Source organism: Takifugu flavidus, chromosome 9 (genome assembly GCF_003711565.1).
Source record: "Takifugu flavidus isolate HTHZ2018 chromosome 9, ASM371156v2, whole genome shotgun sequence".
Taxonomy (NCBI): domain Eukaryota; kingdom Metazoa; phylum Chordata; class Actinopteri; order Tetraodontiformes; family Tetraodontidae; genus Takifugu; species Takifugu flavidus.
In genome coordinates, this window is record NC_079528.1 from 2919246 (window position 1) to 2947015 (window position 27770).

The 27770-nt window shown below is 42.4% G+C and overlaps 5 protein-coding genes across 13 annotated transcripts; 1 reads left to right on the forward strand and 4 right to left on the reverse strand.

Moving 5' to 3' along the window:
* The first annotated feature begins 8894 nt into the window (after positions 1-8894).
* syce3 (synaptonemal complex central element protein 3) lies at positions 8895-16622 on the forward strand. Of its 9 annotated transcripts, none has more exons than XM_057043606.1 (5): positions 8895-11472; positions 14735-14840; positions 15430-15528; positions 15702-15829; positions 16406-16622. In XM_057043606.1, the coding sequence occupies exons 1-5, from the start codon at positions 11392-11394 to the stop codon at positions 16448-16450; spliced, it is 459 nt and encodes a 152-aa protein (XP_056899586.1). In that variant the 5' UTR covers positions 8895-11391; the 3' UTR covers positions 16451-16622. The 9 variants fall into 9 exon arrangements, with proteins under 9 accessions (XP_056899586.1, XP_056899593.1, XP_056899591.1 ...); XM_057043611.1 differs by lacking the exon at positions 8895-11472 and adding an exon at positions 13109-13249; XM_057043609.1 differs by lacking the exon at positions 8895-11472 and adding an exon at positions 13713-14142.
* foxi3b (forkhead box I3b) lies at positions 11639-13733 on the reverse strand. Its single transcript, XM_057043604.1, has 2 exons — positions 12953-13733; positions 11639-12862 (listed from the first exon to the last, which is right to left on the reverse strand). The coding sequence occupies exons 1-2, from the start codon at positions 13556-13558 to the stop codon at positions 12305-12307; spliced, it is 1164 nt and encodes a 387-aa protein (XP_056899584.1). The 5' UTR covers positions 13559-13733; the 3' UTR covers positions 11639-12304.
* A 2206-nt stretch (positions 16623-18828) lies between the features above and the next one.
* Positions 18829-20369, reverse strand: LOC130531882 (protein Wnt-8-like). Its single transcript, XM_057044058.1, has 6 exons — positions 20348-20369; positions 20257-20264; positions 20016-20145; positions 19802-19927; positions 19566-19708; positions 18829-19487 (listed from the first exon to the last, which is right to left on the reverse strand). Exons 1-6 carry the CDS (start codon positions 20367-20369, stop codon positions 18930-18932), a joined length of 987 nt encoding a protein of 328 aa, XP_056900038.1. The 3' UTR covers positions 18829-18929.
* Positions 20370-20640: 271 nt separating this feature from the next.
* On the reverse strand, positions 20641-22575 carry LOC130531580 (protein Wnt-8a-like). The gene is made up of 6 exons (XM_057043646.1): positions 22505-22575; positions 22385-22418; positions 22090-22228; positions 21781-21906; positions 21564-21706; positions 20641-21446 (listed from the first exon to the last, which is right to left on the reverse strand). The coding sequence occupies exons 1-6, from the start codon at positions 22573-22575 to the stop codon at positions 20868-20870; spliced, it is 1092 nt and encodes a 363-aa protein (XP_056899626.1). The 3' UTR covers positions 20641-20867.
* Positions 22576-25704: 3129 nt separating this feature from the next.
* tmsb2 (thymosin beta 2) lies at positions 25705-27426 on the reverse strand. The gene is made up of 3 exons (XM_057043645.1): positions 27273-27426; positions 26337-26441; positions 25705-26167 (listed from the first exon to the last, which is right to left on the reverse strand). Exons 2-3 carry the CDS (start codon positions 26434-26436, stop codon positions 26130-26132), a joined length of 138 nt encoding a protein of 45 aa, XP_056899625.1. The 5' UTR covers positions 26437-26441; positions 27273-27426; the 3' UTR covers positions 25705-26129.
* Between the last annotated feature and the right edge of the window lie 344 nt (positions 27427-27770).

Below are 27770 nucleotides of genomic sequence, written 5' to 3' on the forward strand. Positions count from 1 at the left end.
TGTCACTCATCTTGCACTACACCGCATGTCTACCTGTTTATGGCTGCCATCATCTCATCAGGTCATTGTCTCTAACTTCATTACACCAAATTCAATCTAATTCCACACAGTGCACAGCAAACATCACCCCCATGTGCTGCCTGTGAATTTTGTCCACTCAGTCCTCAGATATAGATGCTTTTATTTATTATTTAAGCATTGGCTGCATTTTGACAACAAGCCGTTTCAGCTAAGGTTCATCTTATCATTTCCACAGAGGCTGGAGGGAATGAAACCCCATTGCCTGCATGCCAGGACTGGTGATTTGCTGCTAAGGTGACAAATGGAGATGTCACATGAATGCATGGATGGAGATAAATCTCTGCTAAATGACAACTGCCACATCCAGGAGCAACATGTTTGGCGTAATGCCACATTGATTGCAAAAGGTGCTTGACTCTAAGCCAGATGTCTTAGTGAGACTGTTATTTATGTGGAAAGTGCGAGTTCCCTCACATACAATTCCAAGAAATTGTTATTTTCAAGAAGGCCTACAGATATGTTTAACCCCGGCTGGCTTATACCCAGAGCTTTATTAGTGCTGAGGCCTCAAGGAACAATTTGTAAGATGTCTTCTATCTTCAGGCCACGTTACATTTCTTGTCAAACCTTTCCATCGGTTTGTTATCTGATCTTATGCTAATATATTTATTCCCTGCTAGCTGTGCATTCATGTAAAAAGAGAAGTTGGTGGGAAAATACTGCGATTTGCATGACTTAAAGCATCATCATCATCATCATCAGGAAAATATATGTAAAAAAGTTTGCTGGTTGCAAGTTACCCTGTAACTGCAGAGCTGTTACACCAAAATGTTTAGTTTAGATCCTCACTAAAGCATAGGTCATGTCCTCAGATGATCACACAGGCCTCGGCAGAACCAGGACACTACAAGTGTCTCCTCAATTATTTGACTTATAATTTGAGCTGATAACAATTTCAACTTCATATTTGCAATTGGAAGCTGACATGTAATTATTTGATAGTCTGAGAGTAAGGAACCAAAAACTGCTTAGGCAAACCTACTTATACTGTTGGATTTCCAGTAAATTCCTCATTTGTTACACTGTTTCTTTATTGAATCATTTTATCTTCATTTTAGCTCAGTTAGATGTAGTATGGAGTCTTATAACGACAAATATTATATTAGTTTATATTAGGTTTCCTGTTCCCTCAAGGATTTTATTTATTCACTCATGTATTATTATTTTTGAAGACAGCACTCATAGAGCATAGCACAACATTCTGTTTGGGACTGGGAGCAGAAAGCAGCCTCCAGGACTACAGCGCACGGCTGCATTTGGTGCTGCTTTGCCGCTTTTACGCCCTCTAAGGACAAGAATCAATATGGCAAAATAATGGATGAAGGGAAGCTGTCCAATGTTAGGAGTTGCCTTTAACTGTGTACTGATTCATGAATAAAGAGCGAGTGTGTGGGGACAGTGTCTCCACATTACATGTCCATCCATCCCTCATGGGTCGTACATTCCTGGGACATGAAGGTGGCCTTTGATGACGACTAATTATTTAAATCTGATCAATATGTAGAGAGAAGATAAACAATATGTTATTATTGAACATGAAATTCATTTTCCCACTATCAATTTCCTAGAATATTAAAACAAATGCAGATTTTTCTGTAATACGGCTATTTTTCTGATTTTTTATTGCTAGTTTATAGCTAGTCTTTCTTTCTTTCTTTCTTCTTTCTTCTTTCTTTCTTTCTTTCTTTCTTCTTTCTTTCTTTCTTTCTTTCTTTCTTTCTTTCTTTCTTTCTTTCTTTCTTTCTACAGTGATAGCCGCCTGAGATATCAGATACATATCTCTATTCTCAGAGAAGAAAGTTATTTACAGTTAAATTTGAAAAAAGAAAAAAAACCTGCCAGGGAAGAGAAAATTTGCATGACTTTAACAGACAGTTAATCTCAGTCACAATAATACACAACTAACATCTGCCTCCAATCTGGGGGAAAAAAGAGGACTATTGATCCCTTTTCCGGGATAAACCCATTGAAACAGTCATAATGTTTTTACAGTGCTTTTTTTTTAAGGAAATAGGATAATCCATTCTAATAAAACAATTTCTTCCTCATATCTAGTAATACCTATCTGTCATCTGTTAAGCAATCATTCCACAGTGAAGTGAAGCATTTATTATTGTTCTGCAACCTCTGTTGGTGTCCCGGTTCAGCAGGCAGAGATTCTGTCACATATAATGTCCCACAAAGATGTTCTGAATGTGTTTTGATAAGCTTTAAGGTCCTTTCTGGCTAAAGTGGGGTAATTTATTTCCAGGTTCTTTGTCATCAGTCACAATTCCAAAACTGAGGTAGTACACCTGTGGAGGACCTGATTCATTTTTTGAATTTTCTTTGATAACTTTCATCAAACAACAGTTCTCCAAACTTCACCCATCTCAAATGAAGAGACCAGATGAAGTACCTACTCCATGTCAGTTGTTTCATATAGCCATGATTAGGGACCGGCACCCCAGAAGTGTGGGTGCACGATATGTACGTGTGAAGTGTCTCAGTGAGGTATCAATGAAAAGAGAGCAGGAGTCATTAAAAACCAATCATTCTGGTCCCCAGTTCTGCTTCCTGACTGCGTTGGGCTACTTCTTTGGATCTCTGCTGGCATCAACTGTGGATTATTCCTGATGTTGTAGCCATGAAGGTCTAGGTCACACGTCACAGCTGAGCACCCCCAACTTCAATTACCCTGTTCAGGGACAGGACAGGCGACATTATTTGACCCTTGTCAAGTCGACATCAACCCTGCCCTGACTGTAGGACATAACCTTCTACCTTATTTAGAACATTAGTGTGTATTAAACTAAAGATTCAGCTGCTGTTTGCTCTTCTACTCAAGCAATCCCCCCTCAGTTCTGATTGGATGACAGTAAGGAGGAGTATTATCTCTGATATCACTAATTAAATTTTATGTCCCCTTTTGATCGTCCCCCATATTACATTCCACAAATTGCTTTGGGATTTTAATATGCAGCTCAGCCAATCTCTAAGGAACCATAGACCTTTAAGAGCTAAATATCGTTACACAATCTTTCACTCGATCTATCAAAGTAATCCATTAACAGAATGCTTAAAGTTTATATAATGGAAATTTAAAAGCAGGTTTATTTCTCTTCTTTCAGAGAAATGCACCCAAGTAGGCATAAAAAAAAGCTCCAATGAGAGTAATGTTTCACCCTGGGCTGGCGCTGCAAAACAATGCTAAAGGTATTGAGACAAGCTTCAAAAAATGCAGGAAAAAGCTGGGAGATTGGTTCTTCTATATACTTTTATATGCAAATACAACATTAATAGAGATTGGTCCTCAGCATTCACCACTGTATTGCCCTGTATTACCGTTACCTCACTGTCCACATTTCTTCAAGACCTGCCTCTGTGGCCCTTCTTTGGGCCACAGAGGCAGTGTGAGGCAGAGTGCTCTTATCTGTTCTAATAGAGCAACTGAAGCATAAATCCGTCAACGCTCCGGCCAGTCGATCCCATGGGATCGTTGATTGATGCTGTCTAAAAACACCTCAAACGACTGAGCGCGACCACTGTATTTGATGGTGTTACTTTCGGATGATTTCCTTCCATGGTTGGTTTCTTAGCTCAAATGCTACCTGGTTGGCTGAATAGTTTTTTCGTTTTAAAGGTTCTGCTCCCGCAAGTGCGATTTCTAGTCTAGGTCAGAGTGGACACTCTTTATCTTTACTGCATCACTCCGCTGACCCATAGTCTCCGCTTCCAGAATTACCCCTCTCCCTGGAGCAACCCTGTCCCTTTTTCCTTCTTGAAATTCAAATGAGTGACGTGTCAGCAATGGTTAATGTCTTATCCTGCGTGGCATCTGATTTAATTCCAGAGGAGAGGCGTACGGATTATTCACTCCCCTGTCACCTTCATCCCACCAGCTGTGACAGGCTGAAGCTATTCAGAAGCAATGCCATCGAATGCCATGTCTCTGTGCTGTGTCTAATCAAACGTCTAAGAGCTTTTTAAAATAGTTCTGCCAAGAATTCTGAGCTGTGCTCTTTCACTCAGAGGTCTTATCGCCATATAATTCCAAATTTATCTTTAAATCAGTGTTGTCTTCTGAAGCCTTCAGTCAATTCAGTATGAAGCAGCTTATCTCAGGAAATGTGTTTGGTATCTAATACTGACAACACATTTGGAATTTGAACTTTTGGTAAATCGTGTGGAAAATAATTTTACTTGAGTTAAATGTCAAACATATTCCACTGAACTATTTGAGAAAATAGCACTCAAACATATCCATTAATGCAAGGTTGTCCAGAGCAAGTCCTTGAGGGATTTCTATCCAATCAGAACAGGTGTCACAGACCCCATACCTGCACCCGGATCTACCGACCTCTGACCTTACTGACGGGCTCAGCTTTAGATTTGATTTAATTCCGTGTAACTAATGTATTTGCATATGTGATTTATGTCTCTTCCCTCCTCTATCTGCCCCCCCTCCCCTCCTCCTCCTTTGGCCAGCCAGTCATCAGACAGACTGTTTCTGCTCAAAGTTTCTTCCTGAGAATACATTGGCATGCCATCTCCAAAAGGGGGCGTTGTGCACAGAGAGCAGTACTTTTTCTTTCAGGGGCAGTTGCCATGTAAAGCATCAAAAGACAATATTTGATTGTAACAGATGCTATATAAATAAAGATGATTTAATTTGATTGGATCGGACCCAGTAGACAACGCTCTTATTCCGCTTTACATAGTGAAATCCTTTTTCTGCCTGTTAGGAAATAAAACCCGGCCTAAGGACTGGGTCTGGGTCATCATACCCTTGATTTTCAAGTCATCATTGAAACTCGCATCATCTATTTCAGTTTTCTGGTTTTGTTATAATGATTCATTGTTGTCTATCTGATGTTTTGTTGCTTCTACACAGATGGATTTGCTGCTTTAAGAAGATCTCCCATGTCCAGCCTGCACTGGTGGGGACAGACATGCCGTCTGAGCCTCTCTTAAAGCACACAGCAACATTCAGATCCTCTCGAGAACAGAAGTGTAACCTGAACCTGGAAATGATTCTTGTTCTCCCAACTCTATTGTTGATTCAGCACAGTTAGCAATGTATCATATCATCGGGAGGTGCCATGGCAACCACCCCTGAAAAAAGAAAAGCACCGCTCTCTGTGCACAACACCCTGTTTTGGAGACAACATGCCAATGTATTGTTTTTAATAAGAGAAAGCATCAAGGGGAAGCCAGTTACTGTATGTAAATGATATGCAAATGCTTTCACAGGAAAACGCTGTAAGTGTGTGGGTGTATTCAAAGGAGAGAACATATTTAAACGACTGATGGGAACTGTCGATGGACCATACTTTCCGCAGGAACCGACTGATCTGCTCACCTTTAAACACGCATGCATGCACACGTGGACTAGTGCTCCTTGTGCTGTGGGGATAAAGTCACACCAATTAGCATGCTCCAGTTGATTTATTTGAGAAATAGAGCAAACCCCAGAGGGAAAATTTGAGTTCAGACGGGCAAGCCTATATGTCTGGCCTGGGCAGAATTAAAGTTGTGCTGCAGTAAAAAAAATAATTAGGCCCACGACTGTTTCTGCATCATTAATGACTGTTGAGAGAAGCTGGAACTAAACAGCCAATTACAGAGTAATGGCAAGAACACACCCGCTATAGTAGCTTCGTCCGCTTTGTGGCAACATTTGAATGTGAATCGATGCTGTCAGCTTTTTTTTATCGTACATTCGTTGCACAGGTGCATCATCGGAGCTGCAAGCGGACAAAATAGCATTTAGCATGTTTAAGCCAGCTTGTAAAGATGATTCTGTACAAGTTCATTGGTTACCAACATAATTACAGCTATAACTCATTGCTGCTCCAATGTGCAGTTTTAAGAAAGCACTTAGAGAAGAAAATTCAATGTAAGACCTAAAATGTCAAGCTTTTGTGGTTTTAGAAATATCATGCACTAGCAACCATCTGAAATGTGAAGTCTTGTATCTTGGAGGGGGAAAAAAAGAAATCCACTGTGTTGGAATTAAATTACTCTATTCCTTCTGTGGGAACAATGTGTACAGGTTTTTTACAGGTTGACCACACCTCAGTGACTACAATAGGGAGCTCCTCCAGTGCACAAGTCTCCACTTCTTCTACTGACCTCTCATTAATATTCTGTAGGTTCACTGCAAAGCTAAATCCTGTCACAAAAATAATCAATTATGCAGCCAGGCAATAAAGTTCTTCTGTAAAACAGAAAAAAAACTGTTGAAGAAAAATATATGGCTCTTTCTGTTGAAATGTGAGAGCAAGAGAATCGATTCCACGACAATAAAGCAGTAATATCCACAATACAAGATAGCATTTTTTCCGTTACGTGCTTGCCGTTCCTGCTTTGTTATGTTTGGACGCCCATTGAAGCTGCCATCGGCACGGCCCTCCGCCTAATTGATGATCTATCCAGGTCAGCCATGTGTGAAACTTTCGCTTTACCTGAACACAGTAGACAATTAATTTGTCATTGATTCTCTTGTTGACCCGTTTAGATCTGCTAGCTCATGAAAATAAAGACAGGCTGTTTAGAAAAGGTTCGTTTTTTTCCTCTTTAAAAAACCGACAAATTTTAATGCAGTACAAGATTTCACCGAAGCAACTATAATGCCCGAGGCAACCAAAACCCCAGGTTTGAAATGGTTGTGATTTATGAGACTTTCTTTGAGCTTGTAGGTGTATATGTGCAGCAGTACTGTCACAGCAGCCTGGGAACTGTCCAGCAGTCAAAATATACAAAGGTTTATATCTAGGCTTGCGCTAATGATAATATAAAGCGTGACTGAGAGGGTATCACTCATTACGTTCACCCTAAACTGGTCATCAACCACATCTTTGTCTGTCTGTCTGAACTTTTGTTCTGGATTCTGAAGCGACTTTGATCTTGCTCTCCAAAGGGGCTTTGATTGGACAGCAAAAAAACCTACTATGTTATGTAACTGGTTCTAAATACTATACTAAAGGTGTCACACCGTGACCTGCTTGGCTTTTATTTCTAGTTGTTTATACTTTGATCTCTAGTTCCCATAGTGCTTTCTTTTTTTTGTTTGTTTTTTGTTTTTACAGAACTAATAGCAATGCAGTCTACAAGAAGCATTTTGAAATTCCCGACATAAATCATGTTGAATCATAGTTGGATTTTTTTTCCCCCCATGCACGTGAGAGATTAAAAACATGCAGGATATGAGGGTTTGGAAAACTGATGGGTCTTTTACTACAGTACCAGCATTATCATAATTACATGTTATAAGACCTTTAGAAACAGATAAGCAACAATTTATAGAGATCAATTGCTGTATCTATGTCTTTATTTGCATATTTTGATGTAGAAAGAGTTCTAATTCCATCGCTACAGTAATAAGTATGTAATGCACTCAAAAATGCACAGGTTGTTTGGCAAGTCATCATATATCATCATTAGGAACTATTAAGACCTTTAATACTCATGCATCAACTGTAAAGACCTGCCAGGTAGATTTGGATCAGCAAAATCAACAAGTCTACCTTTGATTAGCCTACTGAGGTTATGAAGATGGCAAAGATGGTGGTAATGGTGCACCAGGGAGCATGGACAGGCACCAGAAGCTACAAGCAGCTGCAGAGCACACAGCCATGGAGTCAGAACCATCACAATACACCAATAGTAGTAGTAGAAAGGTTGGTGGGAAGCTGAGAATAGGGCATTATTTGTGTCAGGTTGTGGTTTCTGTCTTCACTTTCTGTATTAACAGCGCCATCTAAAGGCAGAGTGACGGTAAAGCAGCTGCTGAAGCCTGAAGCGCTGACAGCGGGTCATTCCTCCAGTCTTATGAGGGCCACAGCTGCAACAGAATTCAGTAATTTACAGCACATATGAAGAAGACCATAAGAAAGATAATTTGCAACTGAAGACTTGCAGGGCAATCACACTGGTGATATCCCTCCCAATTTCATTTTTACACTGATCTGGCCCAATCTCTCCAGGACCACCTGTTTGGATTGTAAAATTGTGGATTGTTTGGTAGTCAAATGTTTTATTTCTCATAGTGAAAAGTAGTAATGTGAAGTTTTAGATGAAAATATTAGTCTCAGTGCCTCTGATTCCTTATTCTTATTCCTTATCCAAATATTTCTCAGAAGCCTTCTACAAATTATGACTTTTACAATGAAAATCCCATTTTCTTGCCAGTCTCAATGCATCATCATCCATCCATCTATTCATTCACTCATCCATCCATCATCCATCCATCTCACTCACTCACTCACTCACTCACTCACTCCACTCACTCACTCACTCACTCACTCACTCACTCACTCACTCACTCACTCACTCACTCACTCACTTCATTTTTTAACATGTGTGTTGTGGTGTGTGGTTAACAAAACAGGAATACCAGGATAAATCCCATGGTTTCCAGGCAGCAGCATGGCTGTACTAATAATCTGATGTTATGAAGAAGAACCTGAGGAGAATGCTGATACATGACAGTTGGAATAAATGCAGAACAGCTGCCGCTAAAAGGAAATAATATTAACAAAATACACATGACGAATCATGTTTTCAACAATTCATTTCCACATCCAGTTGCATTTATCCATTAAAATGTTAATAATTTTCCCTCATTATTCACCCTCCCTTGCTGCAAAGCCTTCATATCACATTGTTTACTGTATGTTGACATGGAAAATATTTTAAGGTGAAATAGCAATGATTCATATATACACACTGTCTCACTGCACTCAGTGTTTGTCTTTAAACTTCACTTTCCCCCCAAATCGTGTATAAAAGCCATGTTTAGCAAGGGGAGATCACTCTGCACCTTGTGGAGTCGGGGACACTGGGATCTACCTGTTTTATCATGGAGAATTGGGAGAGGCTGGAATGGTTTTTGTGGACTGTGCCGAGCGTTGGTGATGACAAGTTGGGAAAATCCCCAAATATTCAGGCATTGTATCATGCTGTTTGTGTCTGTCATAGAAATTATTTTTCCTTTTGCGATATGTTATAATAAAATGACAAAGTAATGACAGTTTAACGGAGGGAAATACAAGCAGAAACCTGAGGATTGTAAAGGTTCCAGCACTTTGTACTGAGCTGTGAAGGGGAAAGCGAAGGTTGTTCTGTAACTTTCAGGGAAACAAGGAAGGTGTTCAGTGTCTCTCATCACCTGTGTTGGGAGTGTGTGAGGATATTTACTGAAAACAGCAAACTGGAGCACCGGGCATGACGACGTGTCTCCAGGCTTGACGTTCTGTTCTAACCGTTTACTAAACAGCTTTGATAGGACTTGACTGTTTTAGTAAATATAGAAGGTGTGCGTGTGTGTTTTTGGTATAACAGGACAGTTTTCGGTTCAGGTTGTGTTTTTCCTCTCTCCCGGAGGAAGCAGATTTACAAGCTGTCACAGTTTGCCAGCTCTTTATCCCCCGAACAGTGAGACGTGAAATCTGTTATTTTATGGCTCTATAATCGGGGACAGCTCCTAAAAACACAAATCTCTCGTGCGTGGCAGCTATGGTGTAAGCCTTTGTCTGAGTTTACATTATAAACACCACACACTTCTGTGCCCTCTGTGGATGCACACACACGCACCCATACACACATATGCAGTTGATGAGTGTGTGGGGGTGTGTTCCCTCTCTTCGACAGGTGCGTTGATGACTGCCACGAGCCAGGCGGCAGGTGGAGATGAGGATTTGGAGATTTTAATCGTATCACTCTTGAGTAATAATTCTGCTGCCGGAGGTGATGAGGGTCCAGAGCTATAACATGTTATTGATGGATGCTGTGCTGAGTATCCCTCAATCACACGGTGTTTTCCAGCAGCCATATGGCACACCGCTCTCAAACAAACTGTACCGCTGTTTCAGTTTGGACGTTAATGTATCACAGCAGACTGCAGCAAGTGGCTGTTACTTTTCCTAGTAAAAAAGCAGATGGGGAGTAATGCCGGGAGGATAAATGTATAATTATTGGATGTCATAACAAGTTCGACAAGTGCATGATAGCTAAATGAGGGGAAGAGTGAAGGAAACAAAACATTGTCCAAAGCTTTGAGGGAAAAGTTATAAGAAGTTCTAAAGTATGAATAAAAGTTTAAGTTCCAATAGAAGAAGTGTGTCTCAAAGTAAGTTTTCAGGTTTTACCGTTATCTTATCTGTTTCCATCTGGAACATACCATTTCGGTTCTGACCTTGTCATTGCCATCCGCTAGTACGAGTAGCACCTGCAAATTTGCATCCTTTTCAGATATCAGTGCCATCAGTTTGAATAAAGACGACTACGGTTAATGATGTCTCTGAGACACGAAGGCCCCACTGTAATCTCCCTCTTGGCTGACATATCTCAAGGTGGATTGGCAAAAGCGGGAGACAGCTTACATTGTGTATAACGGCTTTTACCCCCAAGCTCACACTGAGCAGGATGCGGAGGCAAGGAAAACACCTTCAAAGTGTCTAGAGTGAAAAAGCTCCTCGTGCGCTCTGCAGTCTCGGCGGGAAAAGAAGGCAGGTTTGCATATGGATTTGGCACGCTCATAAATCATGAACAAATTATAAATAAATCACATTTGTTTGCAAAAGAGGCACTAAGAAGAAAGTAAGATGTGAAGCAGCTCTTCACATCAGTTATGCAAATCTGACAGCTTAGCTAATGCACAATTGTGCCAAGCAGTTTCTTTCTTTCTTGCTTTCATTCTTTCTTTCTTTCTTCCTTTCTTTCTTTCATTCTTTCTTCCATTCTTTCATTCTTTCTTTCTTTCTTGTTTAGTGTAAATGGTGGTCATGCTGCCAGTGTTTCTGGGTAAATAAAGGATTAGAGGGTCATAAAATTTCAAAGTAATGGTACGAGCATGGAGCATAGCTAACAGAATTAGGGCCAAGTTGTTGACAGACTCAACAGTTAACATCTTTTTTATTGTTTATATTTAATATTTATACTAATTAGATGATAAAATTATTTGTTATCTTTCCCACTAAGCTCAAACTGTATCTGTTTGCAGCTGTGCCTTTATTTAAATGACAATGAAAACCTTTATTTTATTGGATATATTAGGACTTTGTGCAATAAAATGCTTTAGTAAATTTCTTTTTTAGGTGTGAGAATGTTCTTGGCTACCTTTCACAGACTGGCAGCTGTACGTCTGCTAACTGTACCAGTGTCTGTCCCTGCATTCTTTGTAAACTGAACTACTTCATGCTTCAGCATCTTTACAGCTTTTATCAGTCGAGCCCTCTGCCACAATAAAGATGTTTGCATCCAGTCAGCACTATCCGTGTATAAATGGTGTGACGGAATTCACTGTTTGGCGCAACAAGCTGGGACACCATGAGAATGTGGATTTCCAACGTTTGCAAGGAGCAGTTAGCAGTTACCAACACGGTCGGATCAGGTTACTCCGACATGCAGGTTTGACACTACTGGTCATCGCTTTTCTTGTGGGCCTGTTTTCTAAAAGAGTGCTTATTTTGACTTTTTTTTTTCAGGAAAGAAGGGGGTTGGTTGGGAAAACACTAGCGCATGTTGCTTCTGCTGGTATTCCCATATTAATTTATAGAAAGTATAGAGAAAAATGTAAATGCATAATTCTAAATACTTTTATTAAAATTAAAAAAAAACACACACACAAATGTCATCACATAAACCATACATCAGAAACTCAATATAGACTATTTACAAAAACAAAAGAGATCTACAATATAAATTTATGAAACTACACATCACATTCACGTATTTACAAAGTACAATTTGCATCAGACTCTTGGACAGAAATTTCACAAATTGTTCTACAAAAAAAAGATCACCAAAACTGTTCACTTTTCACTTTAGAGCATCACACACAGACACACACCACACACACGATTCCTCAATTTGTTGTCCGGGCCCGATCCTGACCAGAGACACATGGCGTGATGTCAAATGGTCAGATGTCAGCAGATCAGATCCAGCATCAGTTATGAGTCAGGGCAGGTAGAGATAATAGCCGTGGGTCCAATAAAAGCTGACTGGGGATCTGATAGTGTGACAGACAGCGGTTTCAGGGAGGGACACTTGCTGCTGTTTGCTACTGACTCAGCTGTTCCTGTGGGAATCAAAGCCTTTTAACTCCACTGTCACACGCTTTTCCTGTCTCAGTCAGCAAACATAATGTGTGTGTGTGTGTGTGTAACAGAACTCTACAGCAAAAGTCATCAGCCAGTTAATCTTTACTGTCAAGAGTCAAAACAAACCTCCACTTCACTTAAACCTCTGTGCCTTCACGATGGTAGATGACTCCTGTGGAGCTCATGGTTGGGTAAAAATGACCGCTGGACCCGTTAAACTGGCTGAGGATGGGGCTAGTGTAGCCTATAGATGAGGGGGAGGGTGAAGGGGAGAGCACAGGGGGACCGGGCACTTGTGGAACCCATTCCGACCCACCTGGGTTTGGAGAGTAGCTGCCAAAACTCGGAGGCTGCGCCGGCCGATGTGGCCCGTCCAGAGGCAGCTGCATGGGCCTGCTTAAATCGCCCCCCACCTCGCTGGCCACTCCGGCGGTCACTCCGGACATCTCAGTCAGGAAGGTACTGAGACAAGGTGCTACGCCGGACGAAGATGGGGAGGGAATCCTGTCTGTTGGCGGGGAGATGTCGAGGGAAGGGTTGTGCTTGGGACTGCCGCGGTCGTTGTCTCCAGACTCTGGACCTCCTGAAATGCTGTCCCCGCCGGGAAGGGTGTCGGACTTTCTCTTTCTTTTGCGACGGAAGTTTCCATTGTCAAACATCTTTTCACAGTTGGGGTCAAGTGTCCAGTAGTTGCCCTTACCTGCAGAGGTGTTACACTAATATGAATCCAGGAATGTTTTCACAGTACTGAACATATGAAATATATAAAATATAATGTATGAGACCTTACCTGGATCATCTTCATCTCTTGGTACTTTTTTGAAGCAGTCATTAAGTGACAGGTTGTGTCGGATTGAGTTTTGCCAACCGGCTTTGCTCTTGTTGTAAAAGGGGAAGTTGTCGGCGACATATTGGTAAATTTGACTCAAGGTCAGTCTCTTGTCAGGGGCTCCATGGATTGCCATGGCGATGAGAGCTGAATAGGAGTATGGAGGCCTGACCAGCTTCATCAGATCTTCTTGGGAGGGCAAAGAGAACCAGCTTAGTTCCCCTCCCGGACCTCCAGCTCCAGCTGGACCCAGGTAAGACCTCTGCATGCCGTAGTGTTGCGGCATGAAAGGGCTGGTGGTGTTGCCGGGGGTGCCCGTGGTAGCCAGGTATGGAGATGTGTTGATGCCAGAGCCGTTGAACCAGAGGTAGGGGTTTGGGGAGGTGGTAGCATAGTCGTTCAGGTCGTAGGACGTCGGCGTGGTGCGCTGAGGACTTGGCAGTGAAGGAGGGGGGTAGTAGCAGTCACTGTACATGCTGAGCTCAGGGGGCTCCTGACCAAGGCTGGGGAACTGTGGGCCACACCGCGGAGGGGACTGGCCCTGGGCCTCAAATGAAGACATTGTTAATCTTCCTCTCAGCTCCCAGAGTCTTCTTTGTCCTCTTGGTCCTTTTCTTCAACTCTAATTCCTTCCTCCTTTTTTAATGTCTTTGTGCCCTATTCCTTTTTAGACAAATACGAGCAGCTTAATAAAAATCAGCAGCTACAATTTAAATGCCTTGCTCACCTGTTTGCCCTTGCTCTCTGTAAAGATGTCACCTGTCATAGGTGCTTTATGTCTTTTTTTCCTGGAAACGCCCACTGCCACATTTGATTGGTTTATTAGGTAAGACGTCCATTCCCACTTTCTTCCCCCATACTGTCAACTAGCTTTCTCCCTTAGGGGGAGTTTGTTCTTTGACACTTTAGATTTTCTTTCCTTGATGTTAATTCAAACAGAAATGATAGTGTATCCTATAAATCATAAATTAGTAGCAAACATGCTAGTCCTACTCTCTTTGACAGCTTAATCTTTATGAAGATAAAGTGCTTTCTGCAGAAAGCAAACTGGTGAATCCTATAAAAACACACACACACACATAATTTTTTTCTCCAAAAAATGGCATTCCAATCCTGTCTTAACATCGTACCTATAATTATAGAAAGGTATCTTTTTCTAAGAATGTTTTTTTTAAGCTTGCTTTGACGGTGTTTTAAGTTATCTAGACTCAAATTAATATTTATGTTGCAAACTATTTTCTATCTATGTCTTGTGCAGCACAGAAAAGCAATGTAAGTATATTCATAGGGTGATCGAGACTGTAGTAAGAAGCTTAATATGGAGTTTTGGGCATAATTGTGCTGTGTTCCATGACCCTTTAAAGTGTGGGATTTTACATTTAACTTAATGGGGTTTTTTTAATGGTCGTGAGAACTTGGTTCGGAACACCATCTTTAACAAGAAATTGCCCTTAGGTTTTTACGGTAAATAACGTTTGTTAGTGAGTTTTATGCTCTGCCAAACCGTTGTTTGTTGAGAAGAACTCAAACACTGACTCAAAAGAAAACTGTTTAAATTCCTTGGTCTTAATAAAGGTAAGTTTTTATTCAAATTCATCCAACGTCGCCTAAAATTAGCTGACCGTGGCTACGTTAGCTAACTGACTGTGATGAGTTGACAGGCGGGCAGCCACACCAACGGCTCAAGATTTATCTGTAAATACGTCTCTGACAGCTAATACTACCGGTTTTAACTTAGATGGCCGGTTCATCGTTTACGGAGCTTCATCAGAACGTCAGTGCCGACATGTCGGAGCTCACGAAGGATTTGGAGAGAATGGTCGAATACACAGAGAAGATGTCACGTAAGGCGTCATTTTATCAATCAAAATCTGCCGGAAAATCGGGCGGCTGCACCAAGAGCTGTGTTGTATTGCCTTGTATTGTGCTGTGTTGTGTTGTGTTCACCCACAGTACAGCTGACCTGGATGGCTCACGACATTGTGGTCATGCGGACCAACCCCGAACTGGTCTCCTCGATGCAGAAGCTGGAGGACGCTTATCACAGATGCAAAGCTGCGGTCTGTGGAGCCCCAAAGACGGACAACAGCCCTGTTCCCCCTGCAGGAACTCACCCAGACTGATATATGATAGTCTGTCCAACATTATTCCGGGAATCATTACAGCACTTGGAAATGTTCTTGTGTTTGGGTTGTTTTAAAGTGATCGATAGCTGCAGGTGCTTTAGCTGTTATGCTGCCAGTGATGTCTAGACTGCATCTCCCTGCTTTGTCTTTGTTTTGTGGTAATTTTGATCTGTTTGCCAAGTTTCAATAAAGAGAATTTATGTCTGGAAGTGGGTTTTTAATTACATTTTTGCAAAGACACAAGTTAAGTCTGAAAGATTTACTTGATGTCCTTTGTTTTGTTTTATGTTTCGGGTGGAAAATACAGAGACAAGGTCGGAGGAAGCTAACGTGATTGCTTGCGCTGATCTGGAAAAGACTCTGCAGAAGCTGGAAAACCTGTCTGACGACATGGCTCAACTTGCCTGTATGTACCTTACTGAATCAAACCACTCAGTAGTCATCAGTTAAACCAAAAAGGATACATTTGCTCAATTAAGATTTTAAAAAGGGCTGTGAAATTAGTTATTTTGGTGCATTTTGTACAACTTCTTTGACCTGGGGGAGTTTTGGGAAATGGTAATATTTTTCTCCCCACAGTGCGCACCCAGCTGAGGCTCTGTGACCTCATTGTTTGCGTCGGACATCCTGACAAGTTAGCATGTCCAGAAGCCCAAGAGCGCAGCATTCCCACAGTGGATCTCGGAACTGAAATATTGACAACGGAGGTAATGCTGTGCAAAAACCACTCTCTCCCTCATTCCATTTACTAAAAATGCAGCTTTACAAAAAAACAAAAGGGATTGCGTAACAGTGACCTTTGTGGTTCTGAAAACTGTGACATCTGTTTGGGCATGTGCATATGCAAAAATTAGCATAAAGAAGACAAATCCCACATTAAGCTTGGTTCTAGCATTGGCCAGCAGCCCCCGGGTGCACGATACAGCAGTGGCTCTTCACTCTGGACTATGGCATCAGGAAGTAGCAGCAGGCAGTGTGTATATGTGTGTGTGTGTGATGGGTAATCATCTCCCTCACCCCAGGATAGCACAGCAGCATGCACAAATGACGAGGGAACTAATGACGCAGCACAGTGCAAGTCAGCATAAAACTCTCCCCGAGGCTCGCTGCAACATACAAATGTTTCGGCTTACTTTACCGACTTTTCCCTTTATGTTCACATTTTTCCATAGAGTGGCAGCCCACACAAAGACTCATTTCCAAGCACACGAAGCAAAACTGAATAGCATGGAACAACTATTGAAATTGGTTTACTGCTGGATGTTTTTGTGTCTCTGCTGCAGAAAGAGGATTCGGAAGACCTTGAAAGACAGCCACAGTCTGAGTAATTCGAACTTCTGGTCATTTCCCCCCAGAGATGTCAGATGACAAGAATCGAGCAAACTTTTTTCATTGTCTAGATAGCCACGTTTTTTTAAATATTATTTGTACAATATTGCCATCTGTGGATTTTTTTGAAGGTATTTCATTTTATAGGATTAAAAAAGATTTTTAAAAACATTTTTGCATTCAGTATTCTCTTGTCTAAACCTTTTCTTAGAATTGAATAATTCAAAACTGTAAAAGCATCTGAGGCAGCAGAAAGCCACCTTTTAAAACTCAAATTTTCAGACAATAGACAGAAAGCTTTGACAACACTGCACCTCGGAGGACGTGGTGGGTATTGCAGTTTGCAGGGGCAAGGCCCCATAAAGAAGAACCTGCTTGTATTTGCAGCATTTTTGCGGGGGTCAGGTAGTATATCATGTATATCTTTGCAATCTGGGTATTATGATTGCATTAGCCAGCAACATGGGGTTCAGGCTTGTTAGCACAATCCACAGGTTGCTTTTGGGAACAGGACTACATTTAGAAAGAACTCTGGTTTGATTGAACCATTTTTCCATCAATGTTTATGAATATTAGCCTCTGTTTAGTTCAAAGTTACTTTTTAGCTGTGTGACATCTAAATTTTACCTACTCCTAATTCATTCCACTGACTTATTTTACTGCTTGTGTAAAGGTCCTGACTATTTTCTCTCAGCAGCAGCAGCTCATTATTTGTGTTTTATATCCTGGCTCTAATATACATGTAGAAAATAATTTTATAGCCATTTGATCAGTCTTCTTTGGATGTGAAAGCACCAGCTATCACTTATTACTTCAACATTACAGAAAAAAATGCATATTGAAACCGATAATAAGCTCAGACTTTCCACAAGTGTTGGCAATGAGGAAGGACGGTTATATGATCTGTTTTCGAAACCCTACAAATTGAAAAAGAGTAAATGGCATTAACACTATATTATAGACATAGTTGACATTAAATACTTCCTTTAAGAACACATTTTTATATTCCAGAAAATACCAGCATATAAAAGAGAAACAGAATAAAAGGCAGCACGTGTTGAGCCTTTGATTTACAGTCGGGCCCTGTTGCTCCCTGATGGTCCTCTTGGTATCTCACACCCAGGTGAGAGGGAAGGACACAACAGGGAAAGGATGATCAATCACGCTCAGATCCCCCTGAGACTCCAGGCTTGTCTGGGTGAATATATGAGTCCTCCTGGGGGGTCCTTGTGGGAGAGCAGCCCCCTATCCTCTACCCAGATCGTGGAATTGAAACCCCCAACAAAAGACATGCTACTGTGGAGGGGGGCTGGCTCTTATAGGACAAACAACAAAGGTGAGTAATATTTACAATAATTGGGGAACACTTGTGGTAATGTCACCTGAACCCCGTCGTTTGGGAGCTATATGGAATCAGCAATGTAAATATATGATTGGAGGCGGATTGCTGTGAACTTCCAGTGAGGCTAAACCTTCATTAACACACAGCAGGGATTCATGGGAAATACATCCCACAAGCAAACAGACAGATGGGACGAATGAGAGCCTCTTTGGTCCTGATTGTCTCACAGGGGTCAACTCACATGTGAGACATGGCGAGACGCCATGCTCTGAAGCGTCTGCACCGAGAGTGAAATATGACATTCATCCACGCTGTAATTCCCCACTTAATCCTGTTACTTCTTCACAGTAAGGACACTGACACGGCCTCATCCCCAACCCCCTCTCCCCCTCCAGGCATGGCACCCCCATATGAGGGTAATATCCATGCCATCAGTCATGAAACTGAGGCAGTGGCAGATTTATGACACTTCCAGCTGAGAAGGGGAGGGGTAGGATGAGAAACAAGGGGTGAAGGGAAGAAGAAGCCAAATAAATAACTCCCAAGACCCAGATAGATATCAGGAGGAGAGGCGCCCCTAATTACCTTCAAATTATGAGATTAGAAATGAACCGGTAAATCCCCACTGCTGCAGAATTCTCTGGCGCATCGCCTGAGAAAGTTGAGGCAGAGTCGGAGAGGTTGTCAGCCCGTTTCCCCTCAGACTTTGATGTATTGTGATACATTTCCATTGCCTGTGGGGTGTCCCAGGGACTAAAGCGTCACCGGTTTAACAGGCCAAATACCCAACTTCTACGAGTGGAAATACCTCCTCAATTTGTCTTTCAAAGGCCCGATGCTCTTTGAATGGAATCAATACACGTTGACTTCAAAGTGGATCAACAGCTTGTTTAGGTGCGAACTGTTATCCGTGTAATCCTCTGCTCAGTGTAGTCAGCCCATTCTGATTCTAATATCCGCCGGGGTCGCCTGAATTAAAGTTAAGGATTATTAGGAAAAATTATGCAGTTTTGACAGGAAGGAAAGACATCCCGATGTTTTTAAACGTTTATTGTAATAAGACATATCATAAATAAACACGCTGCAGAGAATAAAGTGCACAAAGTCAACAAACACAGACGAAGAAATGTGTGGTTTTATTTGGAAGCGCGGTTCCTCCGCTTGTAGCCGTGCGAGTCCGCGCCGTCCCTCCTCACGCACGCGTATTTGACTACAACCCGCGCACAGTCTTCGCAGTTCACCGTGCAGCACCAGTGGAATTTGCAGTTGCAGCTGCTCACCACCTCCGTGCGCCTCTCTTCCACCCGCAGGCCGCAGTCCTGACACAACCTGCGGCAGCTGCGCCTCTCCCATTGAGTCGAACCCTCTTTGTGGTGCACGCATTCCCGTCCCTCGGTGCCGTACAGGCCCAGGCTGACGTTTCTCTTGCAGTAGTCAGGAGATTCCTCCAGGTAGATGAGCTCTGTCCGGGCGACGCTGCCCAGCGCGTCCACGATGGCGCCCTGGCTGACGGCGCTATTACCGGCCCGCATGTGCTTTTTGTCGATGTTCAGCTTTTGCGCCTGACTATGCTTGATCTTCAGGTAGTTTCCGATTTCTCTGAAGTCTGAGAGCTGCGTCCAGCAAGTTTTGACGCTGCAGCTCTGAGACATGCCGTGGCATCTGCAGATGCGCCTCATCGTTGCTTTCACGGCCTGTGGGAAATCAGAGCGTCAATGCCACGGCAGACGCAGGTAACTCTGACGTGGAATTTTAAAGTAAAATCGACTTACCAGTCGGCCAGCGGCGTTGTTGTGTAGGTTGACAGCAGCTCTGGGGTCTTGACCTGTCTCCTGCGAGTCAACGTACTGTTTGGAGATCTTCTCCCCGAAATCCACATTAGCGCTACAGCCCCCCCACAACCAGCCCGGGCCGCCTGGACCGAAATTTTTTTTTTTTTTTAGTTACGATGTGCAAAATGGAACACAATCACAATCCAAATCCTTCTAGTTTAAATACAGTAACTCACCTATTTTGCCGTTTCTGGATACGTCGCATCCGCAACTGTCGAGGTCTCCCAGACTGCAATTCCTAGCCAGAGTGTGCATGACCCCCGCAGCACTGATTGCGTGCACGAAAGATGTCTCTCTGGTGGCTGTCAGTGAGAGGACATACGCCTTAACATAATCACTGGGTTGTTTCAGAATCAAGCGTTAAGAACAAACGCATTTAACTCAACATACCTCGTTTCAGTCCTTTGGGTAGAGTTGCGCTGTCGGGACAGTTCCATCTATCCCACGCAAACTGGTGTTTGCACTCCACCACGCCACTCTGGACCCCCATCTGCACGCTCTTTGCATATCTTAGATAGGCCTTCGGGAGAAGCAGAGTGTTGTTAGTGTTTGTTTTCATCGAATGCAGGATTTTTGTCCCAGTCAAGTAATTCATTTCAATTTACCTTTGGTCCTGTCATAAGAAGGTTACTTGCCACCCTGAGAAACGACAGAGGATACAGAATGAAGCCATTCAGTTCCACTTCAGTCTAAAAAGCCATGTTAACTAATAGACATCTTACCAAGCACTTCCAGGACGCGCATAGTACAGAAGCGGCAGGAGCCGAAATGATAAATATAACATGTTAATCTACTTTCAGTTGGACTCACAAGATGGATCCGCTCGTTTATTAGTTGCGAGGTTCTCTTTTATTGGGCTGAAGAACAAATGGAACCGTTGTTACTTTGCCCCCCGCGTCCGAGGGAGCTGATTGGTTAAAGCTTTTAGGAAACGCCTGTATGCGCACTTCAAAAGTTCAAGAGAAAGGATTTTCCCTACAGAGTACAAGTCACAGAAATTTCAGAAAAAAATATTTATTAAGAAAAGTTTTCAATTACAGAAGACATCAAATATTAGACATTTTCAGACTTCACAGAAGACAAAAACAGAAAATGAGACAATCGGTCTCCTATAATGAGTTATCATGCGTGGATATGTACAGACTCGAAGTAAGATAAAGTGCCTTGAGAGAATAGATAATGTAAAAGTCCAAATCGAACAAACCCCTTTTAAAAAGAGAACGCTAAATTCGCCCAGGCCATTCATTGGCGCGCTGACATTGAGCGTCCACGGTGCCTGTACCTGGATTTATTATGGGGTTTTCTCCCACCGTGTTTATTTGCGCAGTAATATTTGGTCACCACTTGCGTGCATTTGTCACATCTCACCGTGCAGCACCAGTGAAATTTGCAGTTGCAGCTACTGACGACTTCGATGCGCTTCTCCACCACTCTGAGGCCGCATTCATAGCACAGCCTGCGGCAGCTCTTCCTCTCCCACTGGGACGTACTCTTGTCGCCCTTCAGGCACTCCCTCCCCTCGGTGCCATGAAATTCCAGGCTCTGGTTTTTAACGCAGTAATCCGGGGAATCCTCCAAGTAAATGAGCTCCGTCCGAGGGATGCTCCGGAAAGTGTGCGCAATGGCTCCTCGGTTGTCTGCACTGTTCCCATCCCTCACGGGCCTCTTGTCCAGCTCCAGCTTTCTCGCATGGTCATATTTCACTTTCAGATAGTTTCCGACCTCTCTGAAGTCAGCAAGTTGCATCCAGCAGGTTTGGATGCTGCAGCTGCCGGACACTCCGTGACACTTACATGCTCTTCTCATGGTGGATTCGATTGCCTAGTAGAAGAGTGAGCGTGTTAAAAATCTGATGGATTCTACAATGTAATGACTTATTTTATTTACTCATGATATTTGTCAATCTAAAACTTCTAAACCATTGGAACTACAGCTCACCAGTCGGCCCGCCTCGTTGTTGTGTAGATTGACCGCTGCGCGCGAATCGTGTCCGCCTTCGAGCGCATCCACAATTTCTTTGGAGATCTTCTCTCCAAACGCCGCGTTATCGCTACAGCCCCCCCAGATCCATCCTCTGCCACCTACACGAACAACACATTGTTACCCACTCCCTAAAATAAACAAGCCGTTTCGTTCATTTTTTGCGAAAATGTACCTGTCTGTCCGATTCTGGAGTCATCACAGCCGCAGTTGTCAAAGTCCCCCATACTGCAGTTCTTGGTAAGTGTATACATCACCCCGGCGGCGCTGATGGCGTGGACGAACGATGTCTCCTTTGTGGCTGCAAGAAGTGTCAAAGACGAAGAAAACTGCTATGAACCGCTGTTACACAGCCGTTTTCCGTGCGTAAAGCGTGCGTAAAACCATTATATAAGATCAATTGTTTAACTCAAGTTCTGTAAATTGTTCCGAATTTTCTATAATGCAATGTGCACGATGCAGGTTTGGGATGTAAGTTACTTACCTCTTCGGAGGCCATTGTATGTAGACAATTGCAGAGTGTTCTCAGGGCAGTTCCATCTCTCCCACGCGAACTGGTGCTTGCACTCTTGTATTCCTCTCAGTGCGCCAATTTGCACACTGTTAGCATAGGTCAGAAAAGCCTGGACGAGGGAGAAAAGTACATTCAAAAATGTTTTAAAATACTATTATTCCCCACAAAAAAATATTACACAGTCATGGTGCACTAAAATTATGTAAGGTGTATTCTTTGACGTCTTTGGGATGTGTTTTCTACGTCGAGCGCAGTAAGTGATTACCTTTGGTCCAGTCATGAGGAAGTTGTTGACAGTCCTGTGGAAAGAAATCAAACCAGTCTGGTTACTCCTTGCTAACGTTATGTACACACAAACATTTCCGCCCAGAAATAAACCACATACCAAGCTGATGTCAACTGAATATCCGAGCACATGGATATGATCATAACTGCGAATAGATTCAATGGGCCCATTGCGGCTGTGTTCCAAACGCAAAAAAGTCGCTCTTGTCCGAGATGTGATAGGCAAGAAAGGAGAAAGGGTCTGGAGCTGAGCCCTGACTCCACGCTGATGATATTTATGCGTCTACGTCCCTTTGATTGACAGATTTGTTCGACAGGTAACGATTCGCTGCGAAAATGCGTCAACAACGACATGATTGCAGCGTCATATAGACAAATAGGAGCCGTCGATGCATACGCAAACTTCAAAGACGTGACACAGACGCCTAAACAGCCCCCTCATTCATTCATCGATCTATTCATTCATTCACCTGTCATTCAGAGGCTATAACACGTTTCCCACGAACACCAGTTCCTTCCCAGCGCATTAAATAAGAATACCCAAACATTCCACATACATTGAATTAAACAAAGAATAAACGCAACTTTATTAATAATATACCTGCTTCAAACATGATTCCATTTAACCTAATTCATTAAATGATTGTATACAACAGTGTTACCATTTTGTGCTTTCCAAAAACGTCATAATTCTTAAATTAGTGCCAGATTATGGGAAACCCGATGTAGTAATGGTAACATGTGTAGTAGGAAATATTTGGCCAGTGGCACCAGTGACCCAGTGGGAAACATGGCGACTACAAAGTCATAAAGTCATTCAGGAGCTGCTGTATAGTCATGCAAATCCTAGCTCACACGTCGGCGACATTGACATCTTGGCGATAATAGGATGATAGTTGTTTCCCTGGGAAACAAGCTGGTGTGAAACCAGTCTGGATTTTAGAAGAATATGGACAAACTCTTAGCTTCACGGGGTCACCTCTTACTATATTCGCGGCCAAATTACGTTGATGACTACTTATAGAATGATGATCCAGCTTTATTCTGCTGAAGACCTTCATTTATATAGCCACCCTAATCACCTTAATCATCCGCAATCAACGGGGCAGTTTCTGTCACGACCGTGATTCGATGTGGGAGAATTCACCAGGGTTATCGCTCAACCTTAAAGATTTTGAATTAAATCGCTTGTCAAATCCCTTCCGAGGCACTTAAAATCCTTCAACTACGACAATTCACTCAGTGCGGCGGACAATAGACGATGGGATGGGCGAGGCCCCCGGCACTATTGGGGAGGTGTAGGTGAGGATAATCCCCACTAATTAGATATGACCCGCATTACACTGCGCAATATGACTGAAACTGAGACCCTTAACACCCACAGAAAAATAATACCCAGTCATCAGTAATCAGCACAGCACCAAGATTGTCCTTAAACAATTTAATGGCTTAATAACCTGCAAACACCAGCTCACCACTCATGTGGCTGCAAGATGGCGCCTAAATACCGAAACTCCAAATGAATCATGCGCATTTTAATTGACATCTATCAAGTTTATTATAGCTGAATTAATCATCCACGTGATCAGAGCAAGAACAAGACCAATAATTGCAACCAGAGTAACACAACACACAACAACAACATTACTACTACTACTACTACGACTACGACTACTACTAATAATAATAATCGTTGTGTTTTACTGGGTCTTCTCTTGTTAGGATAACAGAAAGTAATAAAAATGCGCATTTGTTAAAGAACTCTAAGATTTTACACACATTATAGGCGCGCTGGCTGCTGATTTACGGCCGTGCGCAGGTGAGAAGGCTGGGGAGGTGACAAGATTGACAGGCAGAGGATGGAGGTGGCAGGATTGGCGACGCCAGAGACATGGAGCAGGCGGAGACTTTTTCCTGACGATCTTCCTGATAAAATGCTGCTGTGGAAATGAAGGAGAAATTATATTTATCCGGGTCAAGAAGCATCTGAAAGCAGCAAAATGCGACAGATGTATATGTGTTAGAGTACTATTATATAGGTCTCACTTAAATGTTAGCAGTTTTCTATTCTTAAGACTTAATTTACAGATTATGCGACGATGGAATTAAAACAAAAAATAGAGGCCATTAAAAAGTGATGCTTTTACAAGTTACAAAAAGCCATTCAACAAAATTTAAACTTTGAAAATGTTTACATGCACTTATATTTCTTCATTGGTTCTGTCACTGCAATGCCTAAAAAGGATTTCTAAAATAACATAAATTGGAATCTAATTTATACATCACTGATATATAAAGCACTTAAAAAACTTCTCAAAAATATGATATACTCATTAAAAGCAGTCTCATCTGCTTTGTTTTAAAGGGTTAACCCATTAACCTGGATGGTGGCATGGAAATTGAATTCCATCATTACCTAATTACTCATTTATATGTTTACCACGTTAATCATGTCACCAATTAAATTATAAGAACACCAAAAAGGTCGAGAAGCATTGGTTTATTAGGCTCAAACGCTGTAAACCTATAAGCATCCAATCAAACTCTGTGAAAAGATCTGTCATATTGCTTCCAAAGCAGTGACACTTGTGATCGCATTACACATGAAGGAGTCAGCAGCACAAGAGAACGAAGGACGTGCTCGGGAGTTTCAGTAGTAACAGTGACCTCTAGCGGTAGGATGGCAATAAAGCATCCGCAAAGGCGTTCACTAAAACTGCAGCTGTTTTAGTACTTTACTGATTCCAACAATAGAATCAAACTTGAAAAGCCACGTCGAGATTCTGAAGGAGGCCGCAATTGTCTTTTTAAAAACTTGCAATGAAGGTAACATCCTAAAATTAATTGGGAATACTAGGTGAAGGGAGTCACAATTCTGGCACTGGCTCATATTCTTGCATGAAAAGGATGATGACAACAATAAAATAAAATACAATTACAACATTACACAGCCATGGTGCACTAATGTGACATCAATCGGGCTTTACCAAGGTGAGGTGCATTAGTTGGCAAAATAAAGAAATAAATAAAAAAGTTGTAAGGGGATAAAGATAAAAATATGCATTTCCCAAGCAAAAAAGCCAGCCATGCCTTGTCTTTGGTAATGAATTCTTCTTTTTATTCTACTTCTTATGATGGAGATGATTCGGGGAGCTTCAGAATGCAATTTTAGTCCCTGCTGAAATGATACCTTAATAAAATACATTCAAATATGGCAGATTGTTGCAGTGATTTTTTACATCTGGGGACACACTAAAGTGCATTATTCACATGACATCAATAAGGGAAAACAGACAGCTCTGACTCATTCCATGGGTTATCCTTTATTTGATAAAGAAAAGTAAAAAGTATATTAAGAAAACATCCCTCATGTTTAGATTCCAATTGCTCCCATGTATGTGGACTCAAAAGCCCACCCCTCCCGTTAACCTGGATCTCTGCCTTTCTCTATATGCTGCCTCTCCACTCCATCTCCAGTTTGGCAATATTTGACACTTATGAGACAGTTCAAGCTTACATTGGAAGACAGGCACCCAAGCTAAGGTTTTCCCACCCTGGTGGTAAGACATCCCCCTATGTGAGGCTGCCATATAAAACGGGGCACCCCAGGGAGCTGGCCAGCACCCTAATCTGAAGACAAAATAAGAGACTGAAACACTGTAGTAATCAAAGGAAAGTGCTTTCTTTTTTGCTGTGGCATCTTCTTTTCATCATGTGCTAGGGAGTCAAGGTGTGGCGTCGCCCTTCCTCTCCTGCTCAATGGCTGTGGGAGAAAACAAGAAGAAAGGGAATGAAAACATGACGATTTACAGAAACGGCTTCTATTCGCCAGCCGGCTCGCTGAGTGTGATTTTTTTGACAGGAGTGATGCGTGGTGCATGGACAGCATGGATAAATGCTGGGTATGGGCTTCGATCACCCGGAGCACTCACTCTCTTTGGTGGGCAGAGGGTTCTTTTCTTTGGTCTCCGTCTTCTTCAGCTTTGTCTTGTCAAAATTAGCGATTTCAGTCATGTCGGGCTTGTCAGACATTTTGCCTGTGAAGGATGAAAATTTAAAAAAAAAACAACTGAGCTTAGGGGCATTCAGATTTGACCTTCACTGTTTGTTATGAATTAATGTGTTGGGCATATATTTATTTCAGCTCTACACTGTGTTCAGGCTTTCATGGCTCTATACCACAATGGAAATAACCAAACAGACATGAAGGGCGTGGCTACAGCATGTCCACACATGTATGTCTGTGAGGGATGCCTGCCTCCTCCATACAGCCACACTACCTTGATAGTCTCTAGAATGTGGATGCAGCTAAAATGTGACTATTTTTACCCATCTTTCCTTTGTCTCTTCATTCCCTTCTCTGTGGTTGGGTCTTTGTTCTTTCCCTCTGCATCCTCGCACACTGTCTCTCTCTCTCTCTTTCTCTGCAGCCACCCCTGCAGCCTCGTGGATCTAGCCTCCACTGCAGTCATATTCCTGACCTAGCCTCAGGTCTGACTGTTCTGCCAAACCTACCCATAAGTCATGCCGTGGAAGGAGGCCATTCGCTGTAATTGCTGTGAAATGACTCTCACTAATGTGTGTTTGAAACAGGCGTCATTAGCACATGGTTTGAATTTTAAATATTCCCTTAAAAAAGACACAGAAACATTTCCTGACAAAAGCTAAGGGTGTCCTACAACACAGCTCCGTAACAGCATTCTCTCCATCAGTGTTAACATCAGTATCCTCCCTTTTCTCCCTCCACATCATTTCACAGCTTCCACTAGCCACAGCCACACCCTGAATCCTTTGTTTGAGTCCCTAGGAAACCAGAATGAGAAAGAAACACGTAGACGTGAAGGATGAACTGAAGGAGAGATTCTTACCGGTGCTGCACAGCAAGGAGCTTTAGGTCAACCAGCGGAGAGCTTAGGCAGCTAGAGGCAGAGAGAGATGGAGAGCAACGTAAAGGCTGAGAGAGTCTGCCGGTGTGTACGCCTGCCTGCATCCAAGGGTGTGGGTATAAGAGAGAGAGAGAGAGAGAGAGAGAGAGAGAGAGAGAGAGAGAGAGAGAGAGAGAGAGAGAGAGAGAGCTTGGTCAGCCTGAGAGTAAATGTGCTAAATTATTAAAGTGACAGGCTATGTACAGTCCTATAGTTGACCTGAACATGCATCACAGTTATCTGATAAATAAAAACTACATACGTAATCACCGTCTCAGTCTTGAGATATAATCCTTTTGTATGTCATGTTTATTTTTAGTGTGTGGAGGAATATGGACGTCAGCCCCAGAGCTGAGACATTTATAACCCAAGTCCAGTGGCTGTCCTTATATGCCTGTAAAAGATCAACTCAATTTATGGAATGGGTGATATATAAGTGGG